Source organism: Spea bombifrons, chromosome 4 (assembly GCF_027358695.1).
Source record: "Spea bombifrons isolate aSpeBom1 chromosome 4, aSpeBom1.2.pri, whole genome shotgun sequence".
Classification (NCBI taxonomy): Eukaryota; Metazoa; Chordata; class Amphibia; order Anura; family Pelobatidae; genus Spea; species Spea bombifrons.
This window is the reverse complement of record NC_071090.1, coordinates 93,397,110-93,418,832: the sequence shown is the minus strand read 5'-3', so window position 1 is coordinate 93,418,832 and position 21,723 is coordinate 93,397,110. Positions and strand designations below refer to the sequence as shown.

Here is a 21,723-nt window from a genome sequence, read left to right as displayed (position 1 = left end):
CCTGCAAAAGAAAACCTAGCTCCCAATTGGAGCCCTCTCTAACTGAACTATGCTGGTCCAGACTGACCAGCCTAATCACCCACTACCTCAACCTCCCAGCCAGACCCAGCTACGCCAGGCTCTGGAAAACCTCCCCCAGACAACACACAAAATGTCCAGGCAGGTATTGCCTCACTTGGCTCAGGGATTGTCTTCTTCAGGGCCTCTCCTTGCCCTGGGAGCACAGGGAACTTCCTCTTCCCCCAACAGTCTCTCTGAGTATCAAGCTCCAGGGGTTTTTAATGTCCAGTACCTGTGCCTGACGCCGGCCCCATTGGAATCCCGGACCGGATCCTGCAGATTTCTTGCCTCCTGGAAAACTCGGCATGGAATTTCCACAGCATGGGGAAACGGAGCATTGGCCCACCCTGCTCTCCAATTGTTCCACCCTAGGGACCCATATTTACGATCTGGATAGCACCTGTACCCAAATGCCACACTAAGCATCTCCCTGGGGTTTACACTGTCACACATTACACATAGAGATAACATTAAATATGGACATAGCATTAAACATGGACACAACCAGGGCCGGCCTTAGGGGTGTGCGACCTGTGCGACCGCACAGGGCGCCATGGTTGCAGGGGCGCCTGACCGGGACTTAGATTAAAGCATCGTTTTTTTTTTTGTAACTTTATTTAACATCATTGATGTTAAATAAAGTTTAAAAAAAAAACCGATGCTTTAATCTAAGTCCCGGTCAGGGGCGCCGAGCGGTTGCTCGTGAAGTTCTCGGCAACCGCTCGGCGCCCCTTACTCTCCGTGACTCCGTCCCGGTGCCAGCATCTCATGTTGAGCGCCGGACTATACCGGCGCTCAACATGAAATGCCGGCAGAGCGAGAAGACGGATGCCTCCCGCTCTTACCGCAGGACTCCGGCAACAAGGTAAGTGGGGGGGGGGGTAGTTTGAAGGGGCAGAGGGGGGGGGGTAGTTTGAAGGGGCAGAGGGAGGGGTAGTTTGAAGGGGCAGAGGGGGGGGTAGTTTGAAGGGGCAGAGGGGGGGGTAGTTTGAAGGGGCAGAGGGGGGGTAGTTTGAAGGGGCAGAGGGGGGGGTAGTTTGAAGGGGCAGAGGGGAGGGGTAGTTTGAAGGGGTAGAGGGGAGGGGTAGTTTAAAGGGGCAGAGAGGGCGGGTAGTTTGAAGGGGCAGAGAGGGGGGGTAGTGAGGGGGGGCGCCAGAGGAGTAGTCCGCACAGGGCGCCACAACGCCTAAGGCCGGCTCTGGACACAACACTACTCATTGAGATAGCATTAAACATGGAGATAACATGTTAACATAGATTCATTTTGGAATGTATCGATTTTATTTTGAAATATAACTATTTCTGGTTTGAACACCAGTTTTACCGCCATTCATGTGAGACAGCCATGGGTGCCAGGCTCGTGCCGAGTTACGCCAACCTTTTCGTAGCCGAATGGGAAGCAGAACAGATATGGCACAACAATCCATTTGAAGCAGACCTGGTGCTGTGGAAGAGATATATATCGATGATGTGTTAATTATATGGAGGGGAACACTGGATAAATTACATCAATTTATAGAATACATCAACTAGAACCAATACAACCTAAAATTTACTTTCAACATACTAAAGCAAAGTGTTGAATTCTTGGATGTGGAACTATTCACAGAAGGCAATGCTCCAGAAATTATAAAAATGCTACCGATGCCAATGGTTTCATTGATTACACAAGCTGTCATCACCCAGCATGGTTAGATAACATCCCCACGGCACAGATGATGAGAATAAGGAGGAACTGTACACGGGACCAGGACTTTATTAAACACACCACAGATATTAAAAGTAAATTTAGGGAGAAACACTATCCAATAGAGTTATTAGCGAGAAGTCAACAGTGGAACAAATGGATAGATCTCATCTACTAAATGGAAAGCCCAAACATAATATGAACAAGAAAGATTTCAGTTTTTCATTCATTAAGGAATATAATACTAAGGCTCACCACATTAAAAAGATATTGTGGCATGTCCTGAAGAGCGATGACATTTTAGGTCCCCTCTTACTGGAAAAACCTCAAATCATATACAAAAAAACACAAATAATTTGAAAAACATTTTCCTCCCAACAAAGAAAACAGAAATTAATTTTAATACCTTTCTGGGCAAGAAACCCATTGTTTTTTTCCCATGCGGTAGGTGCAAGATGTGCACCTACCTACCAAGGAAAACTAACAGTTTTATCAGTAATAGGGCAGGGACTACATACGAAATTAACAAATTCATCACCTGCACCACCAAATCTGTAATTTATTTATTACAATGTCCATGTGATGCATAGTATGGGGGAAGAACAATCAGACCACTTAAAGGAAGAATTTAGGAACATCTTGGGAACATTATGAATTCAAGCATTAAACACGATGTCCCGCAATACTGTAATTCATGTCCTGTTTTCTCAATTAATCAATTTTGAATCATGGGAATAGACATTGTACCCCCAAATTGGAGAGGAGGGAATAGTGCAGAAAACATTTCAAGAAAGGAAACTAAGTGGATCTTTAAATTAGGAACATATAAAAAAGGAGGCTTGAACATAAACTTGGATATTCAAGCTTACACCTAAGGGATCCCTCCCCCCATTTGAAATAAATAGACACAGACTACTTATGCATTCATGGCTTCTTCAATATTACTTTTTACTATACACAATTCCAATATTTCGTATTTTGTATTATTGTTTGGCACTTTTCCACCCTTATTGCTCTCTTTTTCGTGGATTCATATAGACATTTATGTATAAACAAAACCCATAGTATGTTTAGTTATAGTTCATATATCCATGTTTAATGTTTTCTCATTCATGCAATCGCATCCTTAAACGTTTACATCCTATAGCGTTTATACTTACCGTTCATGTTAATCCGTCTTCAAATGTCATTTCTTAACATCTGCACTTCACAGCACAGCAGGAGACTAGGACCTGATGCAACACCAAGAAAAGAGACAGCCCTACGGAGAAGGAGAAGCCGTTTCTATGGGGACGCGTATAAACAGAATGATGCCAGTACGCACATCCAGCCTCCACGTAACAGCGCCACCTAGTGTACATGTGCGCACAACACGTCCTCATGTTCTCGGAAACAACGTTACACCGCCATCTAGCGTATATGGAAGAAAATACAAAGAATTAAAACATAGAAAAAGAGTGGAAGAAGCGATCAAATACTTTTTTCCTGAGGAAGCCATTAAAGCCGAAACGCGTTGAGGAAAGACTTTTTATTTCACTTAATCGTTTGACTTTTACAGATTTATATTTTATATATCTTAAAGTACTTTTTTAAAATTTAAATAAAAGGGATATTCCCATAATAAATCTATATTTTTAAATATAAGCAGCAGTTGTTTATTCTCTGGGGGTGGTTTTCCCGCTCCCTGGCTGGAAGAAGTTGCCGCACTGTATCACAGCGTCCGGGGGATTGGACCTGAAATTCCACGACATTTGGAGAAGAGATCCTGGACACCGTGGGCTTCCCCTACCCCCCTCCCTGAGCGCACCTTGCACATAATTTTATGTGCCTTGGATCCCGTGAGTGCAACCATTTACTACCTTTTTCACAAGCTGCTATGAGAGGGGAATGAGAAACAAACACAAATCTTCAGCACTATTGTGAGTGCAACTAACGCAATATAATTAACACCGTATTGACTGAACAGTCTACACTATTGTTGTTTCGTTTGTTTTTCTTACATGAGCGCCCCCTATTGAAATTGAACCTATACTTTACAACACCTGGATAGAGTTGTTTTTAAGGAGGCAGCTGTGAGAAAACAAAAGGGAAGTATTTTTAAGAGATTTACTTATTTAGCACACACTTTTTTTGGGGCACACCGGTTCTCCTCACAATCTTTTTACTAAAGCACACACACCCAGGCACTCACACTAACACAACCAGACAATCACCACTAATACAAACACCCAGACATTCACACTAACACAACCAGACCCATACATTAACACACACCCAGACACTAACACAACCAGACAATCAGCACTAATACACACACAGACACTCACACTAACACAACCAGACCCATACATTAACACACACCCTGACACTAACACAACCAGACAATCAGCACTAATACACACACCCAGACATTCACACTAACACAACCAGACCCATACATTAACACACACCCAGACACTAACACAACCAGACAATCAGCACTAATACACATACAGACACTCACACTAACACAACCAGACCCATACATTAACACACACCCTGACACTAACACAACCAGACAATAAGCACTAATACACACACAGACACTCACACTAACACAACAAGGCCCATACATTAACACACATGCACAGACACTCACACTAACACAAATGCATGCTATCATACCCAGAGAGACACACATAGACAATATCATACCCAGACACACACAGTAATAACATGCCTGCACACACAGTAATAACATGCCTGCACACACACTAACATAAAACAATAGAAGAATTCCACGCATACTCAGCGAATATCATTCACTGATCTGAGGAGTAAGTATTGGGGGTTGCATCACACTATATGGCTATATAACGCTCAGTTGCCACTACATCAAAATTCCCCGAGTTGGACGTGTCTGTCTAACCAGCCTTAGATATAGCCATATAGTATAAAGAAATCTCCAATATATATTCTTTAGGTTTTTTGAATGATATTTACTGGGTATGCGCTAAATTCTTGCTTTGTTTTGTGTATAGCAGATAGCATTAAACATGTTGATAGCATTAATCATGGACATAGCATTAAACATGGAGATAGCATTACACATGGAGATAGCGTTAAAAATGGAAATAGCATTAAGCATGGGCATAGCATTACACATGGACATAGCATTACACATGGACATAGCATTGCACATGGACACAGCATTACGCAAGGAGATAACATTACACACCGACATAGCACTACACACAGAGACAGAGCCGGCCTCAAGTGTTCTGGCGCCCTGTGCGGACTACTCCTCTGGCGCCCCATTCCAAAAAAAAAGAAATGAAAAAAATCTCCCCCCTCTGCCCCTTCTCACTGCCTTCCCCCCTCTGCCCCTTCTCACTGCCTCCCCCCCTCTGCCCCTTTTCACTATCTACCCCCCTCTCCCGATCCTTACTTACCTTGTTGCCCGAGTCCTGCGATGGGAGCCGTCTTCCCGCTCTGCCGCGGTGTGGCATAATTCCAGCGCTCAGCATGAAACGCCGCCACCGCGACGGAGTCTCAGAAAGTGAGGGGCGCCAAGCGGTTGCTGAAAACTTCACGAGCGACCGCTCAGCGCCCCTGCCCGGGACTTAAATTAAAACACCGTTTTTTTTGTTTTAACTTTATTTAACATCCTCTTCAGAAAAAAACTTTATTTAACATGGAGGATGTTAAATAAAGTTAAAAAAAAAACAACCCCCCCCCCCAATGTTTTAATTTAAGTCCCGGACAGGCTCTGCACAGAGATAGCATTACACTTGGACGTAGCATTGAACATGGACATAGCATGATACATGGATATAGCATTAAACATTGACACGGTATATATATAGGGGGTATAAGGCATATCAGGGAGGCAGAGTGGCATATAGGGGTAAAATGCAAATCTGGGGGGCAGAGTGGCAAATATAGAGTATAAGCATATCCGGGGGCGGAGTGGCATATAGGGGGTGTAAGGCATATCTGTGGGGCAGAGTGGCATTTAGGGGGTATAAGGCATTTCTACAGATGAAATGGCATCAAAATATTTATTTTTTTATTTTTGGACATTGTGTTTTTTTTGCTAAAAAATATATTTTCTTAAAAGTACATGCTGTAAAAAAAAGCACACCACTGGGGTATGGCATGGTGGAGCTTGCCCCACCATGCCAAACTTACCGGTGCTTCTGACTCCCAGTGTGTTGTCTGGGCAGCAGGTAGACATCTATGCGATTTGCGTAGGCAACTTCCGCTGCAGCCGGAAGGAGGTGCGGTTAGCAGCGGGGGTTGTCTGCGTCCATCGTGCAGACCTTCCCTGACTGAGAATTCCCCGCACCGGGGAGTCAGAAGCACCGGTAAGTTTGGGGGGGGGTGGGGGTGTTAAATGGGGGTCATAAGACAGGAGGATCCAGGTCCCCTGCAGCACTGCGGGGGATCTGGATCTTAGTCTCACAGTCGTACCTATTTGAGGTCTCATTATAAGATGGCCCCGATTATAATACAAGGGGTATTTTTCAGAGCGTTTGCTCTGAAGAAAACCTCGTCTTATAATCAAGCAAATACGGTAGGTCATCCAATCTATCTTTCCATGTTACCAAGCGTCCAGCCAGGGGAGAGTGACATCAGACAGTTTCTCCGTTATAGATCAAGGGGAAGAAGACACAGAACTTCCTTAGGAAACCCGACAATTCAAAGGAGTGTTCCCGAAAAAATACAAATGCATATTTATGTATCTACATTATAGTAAAGAATACCTAATCAATTAATGTATTGTATAATGATAATTTATATGTTAATTTAGAATAGAAAACGAATGTACAATAAAAAATCCGAAATGCTTTCTAAATCTAAATATATAGAAAAACATAAATATAATGAATATGGCTAATGTATGTATATTTACATTTTTTTATGTGTGTTTATATGGAAAATCAATGAAATGAATATAATGGAAAAGAAATATCTAAAATATCTTAGGGAGAAAGAGAGATATAGTGCAATGAAGGTAAATGTGACAATGCCTTCTTCACATTGAAACATAGGCCAAGAGAAAGTATTATGTGTAATAATAAATGTATTTATAGTGTCTCACATATGGATATATATTGGCATATATTAGAACTGAATCACCAAAAATAATGTTGCGATTTAAATGTTACAGTTAAAATTAAATGCTGTAATAGTCTAAATAAAGGATATTATATTTAAATCGGTGTTGAGCCCTCCTTTTTGATAGATCCTAAGTTTAAAAATCCATTCAGTTTCTTTTTTGGAAATATTCTCTACATAATTCCCCCCTCCAATTTGGTGGCACTACATCTATCCCCACAATATAAAAGGTTTCCATGGAGAATTTTGTACATGAATTGCAGTGTCTTGGTACACTGAGCTTCACAATTTTATTTCTAATATTTCCTAAGTGTTCCCAGGAATTGCAGTTAATACTTTTTTATTTCATATGTTCATAAAATCTTTTGGTTTTTTGCTAAGGAGGGAATTAGCCCCAACCGATTTTTTATTACACTAGGTGAAAAATGATGTTTCAATGTGTTGGTTTTTTTTATATATATACTTTGTGGATTTACTGGTAAAGAAGAGCCCAAAATTGCCGTATTTGCCTGATTATAAGACGACCCCCCAGAATCTGATTATTAATTTAGGAAAAAAACAAAAAGGCCTGAATATAAGATGGCCCTATAGGAAAAAAGTTTTACCGGTAAATGTTAATTCATGTAAACCATTTTTAAAAAAAATAAAAGCTATGATTGAGAAAAATATTTTGTTTTTATTTTCTTTTATTTTCCAACCTTCCCCCCCGCTATGCACATCTGCCCCCAGCCTTGCCACTGAATGACGCAGAGGCCTTGCTTCTCTCTGAACTGAAGAAAGTTAGCTGTATGGAATAAGATTTTTGAGGGATCCGAATGTACCCGTAGACGAGGTACCACTCGCTGCAGATTAAGTGGTGTAGCGACTTTGGTCCTTTCTACGGAGAAGAAGAGTGCTGAGTTAAACGGAAGTCCTGGTTGTTTATTTGATTATGGAACTAGTAGATGCCCCCTTGTGTATCACCCCCAGCCTACCCCTTCCTTTAGTATTGATTTATGTAATGGCCTCAGCTGCACCCCCCCCCCCCCAGTATGGGGGATGCAAATCTGACTAGTTGGTTCCTTCCCTTCTCCATACTGCAGGACAGCATGTTATCTGGGCTGGTCAGCAATATGTAAAAGTTATATCTGTCCTGGAAAAAAAAGGCTGATGTGGTTGTTATAGGCTTATGATAAAATATTTGCTTTTTAATTTCTTCATGATTAATGTAATGGCTTATGATAAGATGAATGCAATATATACCGTATTTGCTCGATTATAAGACAAGGTTTTTTCAGAGCAAATGCTCTGAAAAATACCCCTCGTCTTATAATCGAGGTCGTCTTCTAATCAGTCCTCAAAAAAATGTCCGCTGGGTCCAGGCTGCTTACCGGTGCTTTGGTCGCGAGCAGTGTCTATTCTACTAGCAGCAGGAGAACAGGAAGCTAGCAAAGTGTCACATAATTCTGGGGGCGGGGCCAGAGAAGTTGCTCGCACAGCCGGGCCCCTGCAGAAGTCTTCGAGTGAGAGATCTGCAGTTCAGGTAAGGGGGTAGGGGAAGGTTTTTGAGCATGTATGTGTGATTAATGGAATGAATGAGTATTTAAGTGTTTGTGAATGAGTGTGTGTGATAGCATGGATGTGTAAGTGGTAGCATGGCATAGGGAGGCTGTACTCACACTCCTATCATCCCCAGGTTCCAGCATGTACTGGCTGCCTTGGCTTGATAGGAGTGTGATTGCTGTTAGCAGTTATATATATATATATATATATATATATATATATATATATATATATACCTCCAGAAATGCCTTTTAACCCCCTATATGCCACTATGCCCCATGATATGCCTTTTAAAAGGCATATCATGGTGCAGAGTGGCATATAGGAGGGTATAAGACATTTCTGGAGGCAGAGTGGCATATAGAGGGTTAAAAGGCACATCATGGGACAGAGTGGCAAATAGGGGGTATAAGGCATTTCTAGGGGGCAGAATGGCAACCCTGGGAGCAGATGTGCATAACTGGGGGGGCAGGTTGGCAAATAAAAGGAAATAAAAAAAATATATTTTTCTCAATCATAGCTTTTATTAAATATGAAAAAATTGTTTACATGAATTAATATTTACTAGTAAAACTTTTTTTTCCTATAGGGTAGTCTTATATTCAGGCTTTTTGTTTTTTTCCCAAATTAATATTTAGATTTTGGGGGGTCGTTTTATAATCAGGGTCGTCTTATAATCGAGCAAATACAGTAATTATCTATTAAGATTTGGTGTACTCACACTTTGATTTATAATATTGTAAGTATACTATTAGATATCAGAGGTTTGCAGGTGTCTGTTCGTGGTAAACAACTTTGAGTGACATAGTCAAAGTCATCCCATGGGACAATGCCAACTTTTGGCTAAGACAAAAGTATATAAGATAGTGAGATCGCAAGTTTGGGGGGGCGGAGTATGGCGCTTACTGAGAGACTGTATCCCACGGGTATTTTGCAAATTATTATCTCTATTGGTGTCAGGAAACTGGGTCCATACAGGCAACTGTAATGACCCAGCGCGCCCAAAGATGGAGTTCAGGAGGTATTGAGCAGGAGTGGAGTTGGACAGGGCCTGGTGCAGGGCGACCGCACTCACCCGGCTGTTGAGCCACTAGGGTTGTGCAGCCACATACCAGCGCCCTGACATAGCAGCAGATGTAGTCCAGAACAGAGCAGAACTAAACTTGGCTGGATGTGGAAATCCGAACTAAACTTGGAGATATCCTGCAGGCACCCTGGAGCAGGCATGAGACATAGCACTAGAATCATGTCAGGATGCTGCAGGCTGGGAGAATGGAAGCAGAGTATCAACAGAAACGTAGCAAGCAAGGACAGAGCAAGGAGGACAGAGCAAGGAACAGGGAGACCGAGCAAGGAACATAACCATACAAGACATACATGATACAGGGCACAACAAAGGACAGGGAACAAGGCAAGCAACACAGGGGAAGGAGTGAGGAGCCAGAATCCTCGGACGCTTCCCCTTTAAGCAAGGATAGGACTACTTAACTGGGACATGGGGAGAGCAGAGAGGAACCGAAATCCTCAGATGATTCAGGGAAGAAGGGCAAAGGTACATAAGAGACAGACGCACATGAATACAGGAACTAGCCTAGGACTATGAGATAACAATTGGAGATTCCGTCACATCACTACGCCAAAGTACTCCAATGACGGTGGGTCCTAACGCTAAGCCCAGCATACGAAAGTACTGATAAACTAAACACAGAACCGAGAAGGACAACCCTTTAGACTACAGACTTAGACAAACAGAACAAACGGGTGGGACACACCTTATAAAGGAAACAGGAGCTGAAGCAAAAAGCAGACTGGAATCAAGGAATCAGAAGTTCAGGACAGCATACGGAAATCCAGGAGTGGACCACAGCAAAACATGGGAACTGAGGCGAGGCAGGGAAAAAAAGAGATATGCAGCTCCGCAGTCTGGATGGACCCTGACAATTGGCAAGCATTATACTTATGAACTCTGCTTTATAGATACACTTTTGGATTCAAATTAATTATTGTTTGTATTATATATATATACTCAATAAACAGAGTTTGGTTTACAATTCTCAAGTCCCTTTATTTTATTATACCCTCAATTATTCATTACGAATAGAGGCACCTTACCATTTATATAAAATTATTTTTTTGGTACCTGTATGATAAGCTCTGCTAAATCCTGAGAAATAAGACGTTAAAAATGGGAATAAAGGTATGGACCACATTATAATAATAGGACTGTTAATGTCTCGCTCAGTATTTAGTTATAGGCGTTATGCTGTACCACCATCAGTGTCTGGCTCAGCATATAGTTATAAGAGTTATGCTGTACCACCAACAATTAGAGCAGAGCCATCTTCTCCTTTTTTCTGTTACGTTATTATGTATTAAAAGACCTCCCTCTCCCTGCAAAGTGAAAGGAGCAGTGATGTTGAGGAGACCCTACTTTACACACAGCAAAAGAATGATGGGAACATCTGATTGTTCCTACAGGAACAACAAAACTGGCTTATCTTGTTCTAGACTGGGCCAGCCTCCACATAACAATCCAGCTGTCCTTGAAATAGAATTGGGGTGATAACTACCCAGATTTTAGCAGGAATTTAGTTGTTACTAATAAGTGTTAGAAAATGAACACATAATATATAATTATAACCAGGGCTGTTTTATAATAGGTCACCAGATTTTGGCTGCCATTCAGCTTGATCACAGTGCAATCTGATGCACTCTGAGCAACCTGCTTAGTGTACAGGAAATTAACTAAAGAACCAAAGTCACTAAAAAGAAACATTTCTTAAACACATCATACAACACATTACCTCTCATTAAGAAGACTTTTTATCAAAAGCTAAGAACAAACAGACTGAACACTATATATTATCAAAGAAAAGATTTTGTAGTGGAACAGTTTTATTTGTCGTAACTCTTTTGTGTATCTAATAAAAGAGTAACAAATATCAGGAGAACAGATTGATTGGAATGAAAAATGTATAAATATGTCTTCATTATCTGTCATTTTTAGAGATTGAAATGGAAGAACAGATACAGAGGTGAGCATTTGGAGAGTAAATCTTATTCTTTAATCTCGAAAACAAGGAGGAATTTTATTAGTTCACAAGCATGCTAATTAAAACTCTTTGTAAAGCAACTTTTTTTTCTTTGTATTGCATCAGAGAAGAGGAAGTCAAGATAGCGGAGGTAGCAGTGGTGGTAGGAGGAAGCAGAGGAAGAAGATAGACAGAAGTAAGCCAAGTTTAATGACTGAAAATAGAGCATTAGTAACAGGGCCGGCCCTATAATGGGGCAGACTGGGGCAATTGCCGCCCCAAGCGCTTTTTTTTTTTTTTTGAAGCGGAGGAGAGAGAGAGGGGCACCGAGTGATTTTCGCTTACCCGCTCGGCGCCCCTCTCTCTCTCTCCTCTGCGGCGAGTCTCCCTGTTCGGTCCCGGTGCCGGCTTGTAATGCAGAGCGCCGGAAGTGACGTCAATTTCCGGCGCTCAGCATTACAAGCCGGCACCGTGGCAGAGCAGGGAGACTCGCCGCAGGACTGTTTAAAGGTAAGTACCGGGAGGGGGGCGGGGGTAGATAATGGCGTCGGCGAAGTTTAAAATGCCGCCCCCCCCCCCGGCGTCGTTAAGTCTTCGGCCGGCCCTGATTAGTAAAAGTACAAGAATAAAGGAAAGGAAAGAGGGCAATAGAGGCGGTTGGCTAATACTGAAGGTAAATACGTAAATAAGGTAGGAGAAATTAGACTGAAACACGCCCATTTAAAGGGCAAATGGGCAGGGAGCGGGGTGCGTCAAGACCCCGCTCCCGAGACCCGGAGGAACCGGTAGGTACTTCACCTGGAGATCTCTGGATTAAACAGAGAGTTCCCAGGTATGCCTATTTGATATATATATATAAAAAAAGATTTTCTGCGCATAATCTCCTGCACAAAGATGGACTTCAGGTTGACCTCTGTTGTGCCATTATAACCATTAATATTAAGTCTTTTGTTTCTATTGCAGAATCTTCTGCTGCCACAAGTAAAGAAGAAAAACACTTTTTATTATCTCTGCTTGTTAAATATTTTATTTTAATTGTATGAACGAGTATACCAATAATAAAGTTTAATCTAATTTTTCATGCAGTATTGAACTTCTCTTTTTGCTTACCAATTTGTTACGTGTAACCTGCTCCAGGATCTTATGCAGCAAGGGACTTGTATCAAACGGCTACCAGGATTCTGTTGCCCAGGCATGGGGTTTTTCATGTCATCTTAAGGTAATCGTCCACCACACTCATGGGGCAACAGAAGAGGTCTAAATGAAAGGCAACCTTGAATATAATTTCTGTAATATTTTGAACCAAAATGTAGTCTTACATAGAAATATGGTAACATGTAAACCGCTTCTTAAAGGCAGAAAAAAGTCCAGTGCAATTATAAAATATAGTATTTTTATTATATACACTTCTTCACAAACCTATTTACAAACAAAAAAAAAACACAGGTGTTTGATATAGTTAATATATACATTTGTAGGTTGGTTCTGTATATTAAACTTCATCATACCCTACTTGACAAGCAAACGCTTGTGAGTTTATCGACCTAATGCATACAATTGAAACATAAATGCCTCGGTTTTCTTTCAGGTTAATATTCTCCTGTATCTAATGCAGAAACGGATAGACCATGGACGAAAGGTATTGTGTGAGGAAGCAATATTGATAAATACAAAGCGAAATGTCTGTGAAACTGCAGGATGATTTGAGAGGCTTGAAGACTATGATTACATAACAGGAGTCCTATAAAGAGACACTCTACTCGATAAAGAGTCCTCTAAAACAACAATACATGCAATATGGTGTCCCTATTCAGAGAGACATCTATTCAAAATGTTTTATCCCTAAAGGTGATATTCCACATATGGTGCTGAGTACAGGCAACACCTTGGAAGCTTCCAATAAAAAAGTGATGTAACGTGAAATCATGTAAGCGGAATATAACTTTTCCATAGTAACAAATTATATCAATGAGGTTACATTCTAGGCTACATATGCAGGTTTCTTATAGAACTGACCATGCATAAAAATGTTGAATCAGCTTTACTAACAATGTAAAGAAAATGCTGATAAATATACAGTCTAAAGCATCTAGTGTGTACAGCGTTCTAAAATACAGATAGATTGTAGATTGCTTGGATCAGGGCCCGACAAACCTCTTGTTATGTCCTGTTTACCCATTATATGATGCTATATACATCAATAACCTTGGTAGAGGTATATATTTTATAAAGTATGTCCATGATACTATAGTGTGAGAACATATGGCAAAATCACATTTAGTGCCGCAAAACCATACTAATGAAAAGGCAGTGTAAACCTCAGCAGCCATGGTGTTACTTTAGATTAAGTCTAAACGAGAGGCATTACCTGTGAATAAATGTATGCAGAGTACGCGGGCTGCCTGTATAACACTATAATAACTAAATGCTGTATTAAAAGCATCACTTTACTACTATAATTCTTTATCCTTGGCAAATTCGGCCAGATTATGGTAATATTTTCCCTGGGAATGCTGAATTCAAGCCTGTTGTCACGTGACACAAGTAGAGATAGCACACAACCTCTGGTGGATTGTTGACTTCCATAAAAACAGAAAAGGTTTTGGTGTTGTTATGTGTGATGAAACTATTTTGATGAAATACTAAGATTAAAGATCTGTTTATGTGTCGTTTGCTTAACACTAGGACACTCCACGGTTTTGTCTGTGTTATGGAGGACATTTTAGATGATCAGTTTGCACCAATTTTTCCTATTCTTTTGTCATTGATCCTCATTTCACCTTTTGTTTGATTTTGTAACTTAATTAGAACATTGTAAGGATGAAATCTCATAACTTTAATATTCCACCTGGGTTAAACAGCAAAATCTAAACATTTCTTTGACCTTTTGTTGGTCTTTCTTTTATACTGTTGGTGTGTCATGTGTGTCATGATGTTCAAAATCAATTATTCTTTTCCCTTCCATTATAGTCTATGGGCATTCCTCCACATTAAGGTCTATGGGCATTCCATTTTGTCATTCGTTTTAGTATGTCCCAGTCATGGCAACGCTACCATATCATTCATTGAGCCATATGCAGGATTACAATTTAAAGCATCTTTTTTTCCTCAATTTGACGGTAATTTAGCCTTTAGAAAATACAGAGTTGAAATATTAACAACATTTAAGAAACGTGTATTTTCCATTAATAACGTTTCACACATTCCAGCCGATTCAGACACACAGGAACCATTATCACCCCTCACACCAAGGCCTAGCCAATGAGGAGCAGGGATGGAGACGCCTGCACGTGCGGCGCATAGAGGCTATGGATTGATACATGGGTCTCGTCTCGTGCCCGGGATCTGTCACTAGACCCTTTCTCCGCTAAAATGGCGGGCGTCCAAACCCGCCGATCGCGACCTATTAGGAGGAATGGGGGGGACAAACAACAACCGTCGCGTCCACCTCTTGATGCGGTCATGCTGGGAGGGGCATGTTGGCGGCAGGACTGTAGGTCATGACGTACATCCGGCGGGAGCAGTGCTGAGCGCGCTGCGTGCGCAGCTGGACGCGGTGAGTCACTCACTCAGAGCCGGAGCGGTTGCGGGAAAAATGGCGGAGGCCGACAGCTGGGGTGAGTCCGTATATCCTAGTCGGTGCCATGACACATACAGGCCGTGTACTGACTGCACTCTACGTGGGCTGCCCTTCCACCCGCTCTGCAGCCCCGTCCCGAGTGTCTCCGCTGCTCTTTTCGGGCCGGCCTCGTGTTCCCTCTGTGTCAAGTGACTCCTGGCATTCGTTTTCGTCGCTTTGCTCCTCATTAGGCTGCTTATACCGGGCGCCCTATGAACTCGCTTAGTTCTCCTCTAACCGTTTGCATTGTTGTCTGCGGAGCCGATCGGATACTTTTGGTCGGGTCTGCCACGTGCTTTTAAATTCGGGCTGTCCGTCTGTAGCATCACGTAGTGTAACTCGGGCTGTCCGTCTCCAGCATGGGCCGTGACCCTTCCTTTTACCCCCGCTCTGGATCTTTGCCCCTCCCATCTTTCCTTTTTTCTGGAGAATTCCAAGTCATGTCTAGATTTCTAACCTCGGATCCTAAAGAGTAACGGACACTTCCCAGGTTTCTGCGTCTTCAGATCCCCTTCCTGCGCTATTTACTATTCAGCGCTATTCACAACTTATTAGCTGCAGTCCCGCTTACTCTGCTGAATGTGTCATGTGTGGAAGCATTAGCCCAGGTATTATCACAGACCTCCAGCTGTCATGTGTTAGGGGGGATTCATCACAGTCACCCCTATGCATTTCCCAGCTCCAAATCCAACAGAAAACACATTAAATGAATAGAATAAGTGAATCAATAGCTCCTCTCTGCCAGTGGTGGACTATTATTTCAAAAGCAGCATAGAAATGGCACCATGGAGGCTGCGGTGCACTGCAGCTCTGGGGCTGCAACTTCTCATAAGTTAATAAACATTTTTAACTGAAGGGGAAAAAAGTAAAGTACTTTTTCTCCAGGGAGACACTGGAATCATCTAGTAAGATCTCGCATGATTGCAACCTGGCATACGAGCAGTTAAGATTGCCAGCACGTGAACAGTTAAGATATATATGGTAGCCAGGATTTTGGGGGAGGAAGGTATATAGGGCAGACAGGATTGTTTTTTGGGGGTATATAGGGCAGACAGGATGGGGGGGGTTATATAGGGCAGACAGGATTGGTGGAGCGGTTAGGTGTGTATGCAGTGATTTTAAACAGAGAAGCCACTGATGGTTTGAGTCAGCGGATCTAGAGACGAGGAACCCAGCACCCACCCAGACCTCTCCTGTGTGCTTTTTCTTGTGTTAGTGGTTCTCCGGCAGGGTAGGAATCTAATGGTTCTCTTATTTGTTGTATAGTTGTAGACTCAGGCTTTGTCGGTATTGATGTATTACAATGTATCAAAGATTGAGGTTTGTAACAGAATAGGCCGTTTTTATGTCGGTTGTCATTGTATTTAGTATGTAGTTAGGTTTTATGTTTTCATATAGTTTTGCTGGGTGTGACAGCGCTGAAGCTGAAAGCGTGCTGGGGTGTATGCTAACAATAAAAGAAAAGAAAATATAAGTACACAGGCGAATCCGCACCACTAAATATGATCCACGCGCCAATAATGCAATATCAAAATATTTATTAGCATTGGTTTAAAAACATATGCACTAAAATGTACAGATCCACAATATACAAAAGCTGTGAAAATTAGAAATGAAATGCTGGCAAAAAAATCAAAAAAACACTTAGCGGTTTGAGGCTCTTTAGGACTCCTCGGTCTCCGTTGCCTGCAGTAAACGCCCCCCATTTAGTTTAATCACACAAGTCATATATTGTTTTTCAGGAAAAGTAGGGCATTCTTTTGAAACCATACATACTGTATATAGATAAACCATCACCTGGTATAAAAAAATGGGAAATCAAGAAAATGTATTATCACATACATCGTATGTTTTTTTGGGAGTTGCAAAGTTAAATTTGGATCATGTAAATCCACTTTTTTTAAGTGTGTGTGTATGTAATATATATAAACTTATATAGAATGTAAAAACGGGTTTTGTAGGCAGCCATGAGCAGTACACTTTATGAAACTTCTATCTTATTCTTACTATTCATTTCAGGTGGGGTTTTTTTGTAAGAAAGTTGAATCAGCCACATAACCAGTGAATACAATTAGTTCATATGATAAATGGTTTCCCTTGTTCTGTTGAATCCCAGCTCAATGCCTGCCTGTAATTCTCAATATTCTAACTATCCGCAGAAGTGGATAACTTTGAGCCCGAGGAGGTGAAGCCGAAGGCTGCCGTGGTAGTAGACCGATGGGAAGGAGAGGATGAAGAGGAGGATGTGAAGGTGACTTGGCGTTAAATATTTGCTGCAATCGCCCCATCGCTGCCATGTTTTGGTGCATGGCAGCCTCCTGTTTGTGGAGGAGAAACAAGCAGTTGTTCTGTGGAAAGGTTACATAGTGCTGATACGGAAACTGCCTTTTGCAGATACTGCTGGCTACCCCCTACTAGTCCTGTTATCTGGGATGACTGGGCCCTGTGTCTTGCTTTCTTGACCTTATCTAAGGCTACTGCTTGCAATAGAAGCTACATTGTATATCTGTGACTGGAAAAACAAATTGTGGAAAATACAATAGAGATAGCTATTCGATACATGTTTTATACATGTTACATGGCATCTCTTGAGCTCAGCAGCCACATGCAGGCTTCTGATTATAAGATGGCTGTGTAAAGAGGGTTCCCCTGGTATAAATGGGCTGTTTCTGCTTTTACTGACTGTAGACTAGCTTAAGTTTCTTTATGTATTGTAACAGTAAGTAATTCCCTCTCTCTGGGTAGGATAACTGGGATGATGAGGAGCCAGAAGATGCAAACAAACAGGAGCCACAGAAGTCTGGTAAGGATATAAAGGGTATAGGTTCAGGCAGAATTTTGATTTAACGGTTATATCTCATGGGAAAATATTTTCGTTGAGGATTAATATAGTGCTGTATACAGTACCGTAGTAAAGTTGTTTTTCTTTCAATATGGTCAAGTAAACATCTGCTATCTGTGTGTGATTTTGGGTGACTTTCCCCGCATTACACTGAAATGATTAATTACGGCAAACAGGATAGCTAGAGTGAATCTGGAGAAGCATGGCTTGGAAGCCGGCAGAAACAATAACAGGATTGCACTTTTTAAAACCTTTCAATCTCATGAATAAAAAAATAAGCTTTTTTTTTTTTATTTATAAGAACAAAAAGTCACAGAAAAGAAAAAACTCTCAGAAAAGATAAAAGAAAAGGAGAAACAACAGAAAAAACGGCAAGAGGAGTTAAAAAAGAGGGTGAGTAGCTTAAGGTTGCACTAGGCTTTTTTATAGGCTTCCTTGTAGGTGATTGTAGACTTCAAGAACATCTTAATGATACATTGTCCCCCAACTATCTCCAGTTAGAGGAATCACAGGAGCCTCAGGAGTTATCCCCGGAGGAACAGCTAGCAGAGAAACTGCGTTTGAAAATGTTGCAGGAGGAATCAGACCTAGAATTGGCAAAGGAAGCTTTTGGTAAGTGTTTCAGAAGCCTGTGAGCTTATACGGTATTTCTGCACAAATTATGATTTTGTCGCAAAAAAGTACTGACTATTTAGAGCAGAATACGAGCAATCATAATCTATAACAGGCAGAATGTTCTGACAAATGTTTGCAGACCGATAGATGGGGTCTCAGTCTGAATTCATACTTGCAGATAATAGACAGGACATGTTTAACATGCACGCCGTCTAGCCTTTGTTTTGAATCCTAAAATGCTGCTGTCCACAAATCTGGTGGCACGTATGAGAAATATAGCGCAGGCGTTATACATAGTGTGTATGCAAATGCTGTCTTGGTACATATGGGTGGCAAATGATGGCTATCTGCTTACTGCTGTAGGTGTCGTCAGTGTTACTGGAATTGATGCAATGAAACCGTCTACACGAGAGGACTTTACAGAGTTTGGAAAACAGCTGAAAGAGAAGATCACACAGTATGAGAAGTCTCTGTATTACCCTGGCTTTCTAGAAGCACTTGTTCGTGATATCTGCATATCATGTAAGGATTGTTTGCTTTGTTTATTTGTATAATTACCATGCAGTTCACATTTTGTATTGTGTATTTAAATTGTCGCTTTTCCCGGGGACAATATACACATTAAATGTTAAAGCTTTGCAACATTTAACACCCAGTAAACACTATTTAAAGGGAAACGAATGGAACAAATTATTTTTTTTGATATCACTTGTCATGGAACGGAGATAAAAATTGACCTGTTCAGGCATGGAAGCTACTCGGATCCAATTGGGTGGATGTTTCCCTTTAAAATCAATGATCTGTTGGTGATGTCTGTAACCTTGTGTATTCGTGTGTACAATAATTGGAAAGCTGAAAATCATTTTTCTATTACAGTGGAAGTTGAAGACCTAAAGAAAATCAGCAATTCGTTGACTGTGCTATGTAGTGAGAAGCAAAAGCAAGAGAAGGTGAGCACTGGGAATTGATGTAAAGTCCCAATATACTGGTAACAGCAGTGACATTAAACTATTTACTACTGGCGAGGCCAGGCGTTAAGTAACATTTTTGTGGCTTTACATTGTAGCAAAGCAAGGCCAAGAAGAAGAAGAAAGGTGTGGTCCCCGGTGGAGGATTCAAGGCCACAATGAAGAATGATTTAGAAGATTACGGAGGTCTGGATGAGGGATATGCACGAGAGTATGAAGATTTCATGTGACACTTGTGTGATGCTCAGGGCCATCAAATCAGCACTGCGGGCACCCTCTCCCCTCAGGCCAAATGCTACAGTCAAAGAATTCTTCCCCTGTCTGCCCTCCCCACCTGGCTCCAGGTTTGTGAATCTGGAAACTACCAGGGTATCAGACTCGTTTTACACCCTGCACTTGCTGTCTGCCCGATATCCCTAGGCCAGTAATCTCTTCCACTCTGCTTGTGGCATGCGTGTTTAAAAGCTGATGTGCTGCAGGCAGAGTGGTATTGGCCCCCCCATTCCCCTACCTACATCAATTTGAATTTTTATTGTTTCAGCAGTGTTTGGTTTCTTGGTAAACCCTTCCATATTTTTCTTTTCTCTTTCACTTCCTGCCCACAATTCTGCTGCCCCCGTTGCCACAATAGGCTTCATATTGTGGTTGAAGTTCTAGCTTTTGCTGATATTCCTCCTGGATGCAGCTCAGTGCTTTTCATACATTTTAAAACAAGACTTCATATAAACAGAACTTCTACTTTTACAAATGTGAACCTGCAGGAGAAGGGCAGCGGGTACCACTGAAGCCTCTGCCCACACGGGGTCCTCTCTTGGTGCTTGAAGAGAAATCAGAGCTGCCGGTTTGAAGCCTGTGTGTTATGAGCAGCGTCTAAAGATCTTGGAAGGCTGGGGGGATTATTTTGTTTTTGGGGGAGGGGGCAGTGGCTTATTTAGTGATGGAGTGTATGTGTGGTTTCAAGGTTGGTTACTTGCTTTTGACACTTGCTCCTAGGTACAGGGTCTTACATCTTCTCTTAAACTTCAATTCTGCTAAATTATCGGATGGCGCTTTGCAAGCAGGTCCTTCAATGGGAGAATTGTTATATTAACAATGAGACTGCAAGTTTGTTTTATAAGACAACTAATTTAATAAACTCATCCTTGTGACGAGGGCCGTCAAGGGTTTCTTCTCAGTTTGTGGCAATATATATAGTTTATTTTTTTTGCCGTGTTGGACTAGGCATACACTTCACTTGTTAATGTGAAAACCCCCTTTTAAGACTAAGAAGCTTCATTTTGTTTTGCTGCTTGTATAGAGCAAAGCAGATCTATCAGTAAGAAGCAGGTACCATGCTCTGACTACACCTGTTCATACCTACACCTTTCTGCACGTCATAAATTGCATCAATTACTTTCTTCAGAGGTGTAGTGCTGAATTAGATTCGATTTTACTTGTATTCGAGTCTCAACCCTCTGATAAATGCAATTACCCTCCATAGTTCTTGTCGCTCCTAAATTGTACAGTTTACAGCAGGAGGGCATGATTATGACTTCAATATAATGGGAGGAAAACAAATACCAAAACAAACCAGTGGGTCCTTAGAGTATTCAACCATGAGTGCGAGAATAACATTGTATGGAGGTTGCATCATTTGTACCCAGTCACAGCTTTAATATAGCCGGCTGTACCTACAGTGTTTAGTAAGCTGCTGCAAGATAAAGCTCTTCATCTCGGATTTAACTGAAACACTGCACAGTAGATCTGGAAAACAGCGGACCTTCTCGCAGGAGACGTGTCTTATATTTATACAGCACCAGAGAACACAATGGATCTGCCATTCCGCATTGGTGTTCTTGCATAGCGGGAGGTACGGTACTGAATGTAGCAGATACTATGTTTACAAACTTCGCTGGGATGACAAGCTCTCCAGTGTCGTTGAACTAGTGCTGATTAGTCTCTGAGCTGACCATGTTGCTTTACCTTCTAATGCATTGTATAGAAACCAAGCACTGTCACAAAATAAATGCTATTTACATAGAGATAAAGAGGCGAAACCTAAGTGTCTGCTTTTATGCAGTGTTGCTATCTGCACATAACCCCTTTTATCTGGTATAACAGGAGATTTGACGGTTAAGTAAAACGTCTCATGGGTTGGACGCTCCTTGCATCTGAGTACAAATACTGTCACACAAACCTGCCTCACTCTGTATCTGTAAATTATATTACATGCCAATTAAACGTATCTGTATGCGCTATATGCATTTAGTACGCTTTGT

At 41.6% G+C, this 21,723-nt stretch overlaps 1 protein-coding gene across 1 annotated transcript; it reads left to right on the top strand.

Moving 5' to 3' along the window:
• The first annotated feature begins 14,891 nt into the window (after positions 1-14,891).
• Positions 14,892-20,639, top strand: EIF3J (eukaryotic translation initiation factor 3 subunit J). Its single transcript, XM_053462514.1, has 8 exons — positions 14,892-15,038; positions 17,200-17,291; positions 17,786-17,843; positions 18,184-18,275; positions 18,380-18,494; positions 18,861-19,019; positions 19,374-19,447; positions 19,564-20,639. Exons 1-8 carry the CDS (start codon positions 15,017-15,019, stop codon positions 19,693-19,695), a joined length of 744 nt encoding a protein of 247 aa, XP_053318489.1. The 5' UTR covers positions 14,892-15,016; the 3' UTR covers positions 19,696-20,639.
• The last annotated feature ends 1,084 nt before the right edge of the window (positions 20,640-21,723 follow it).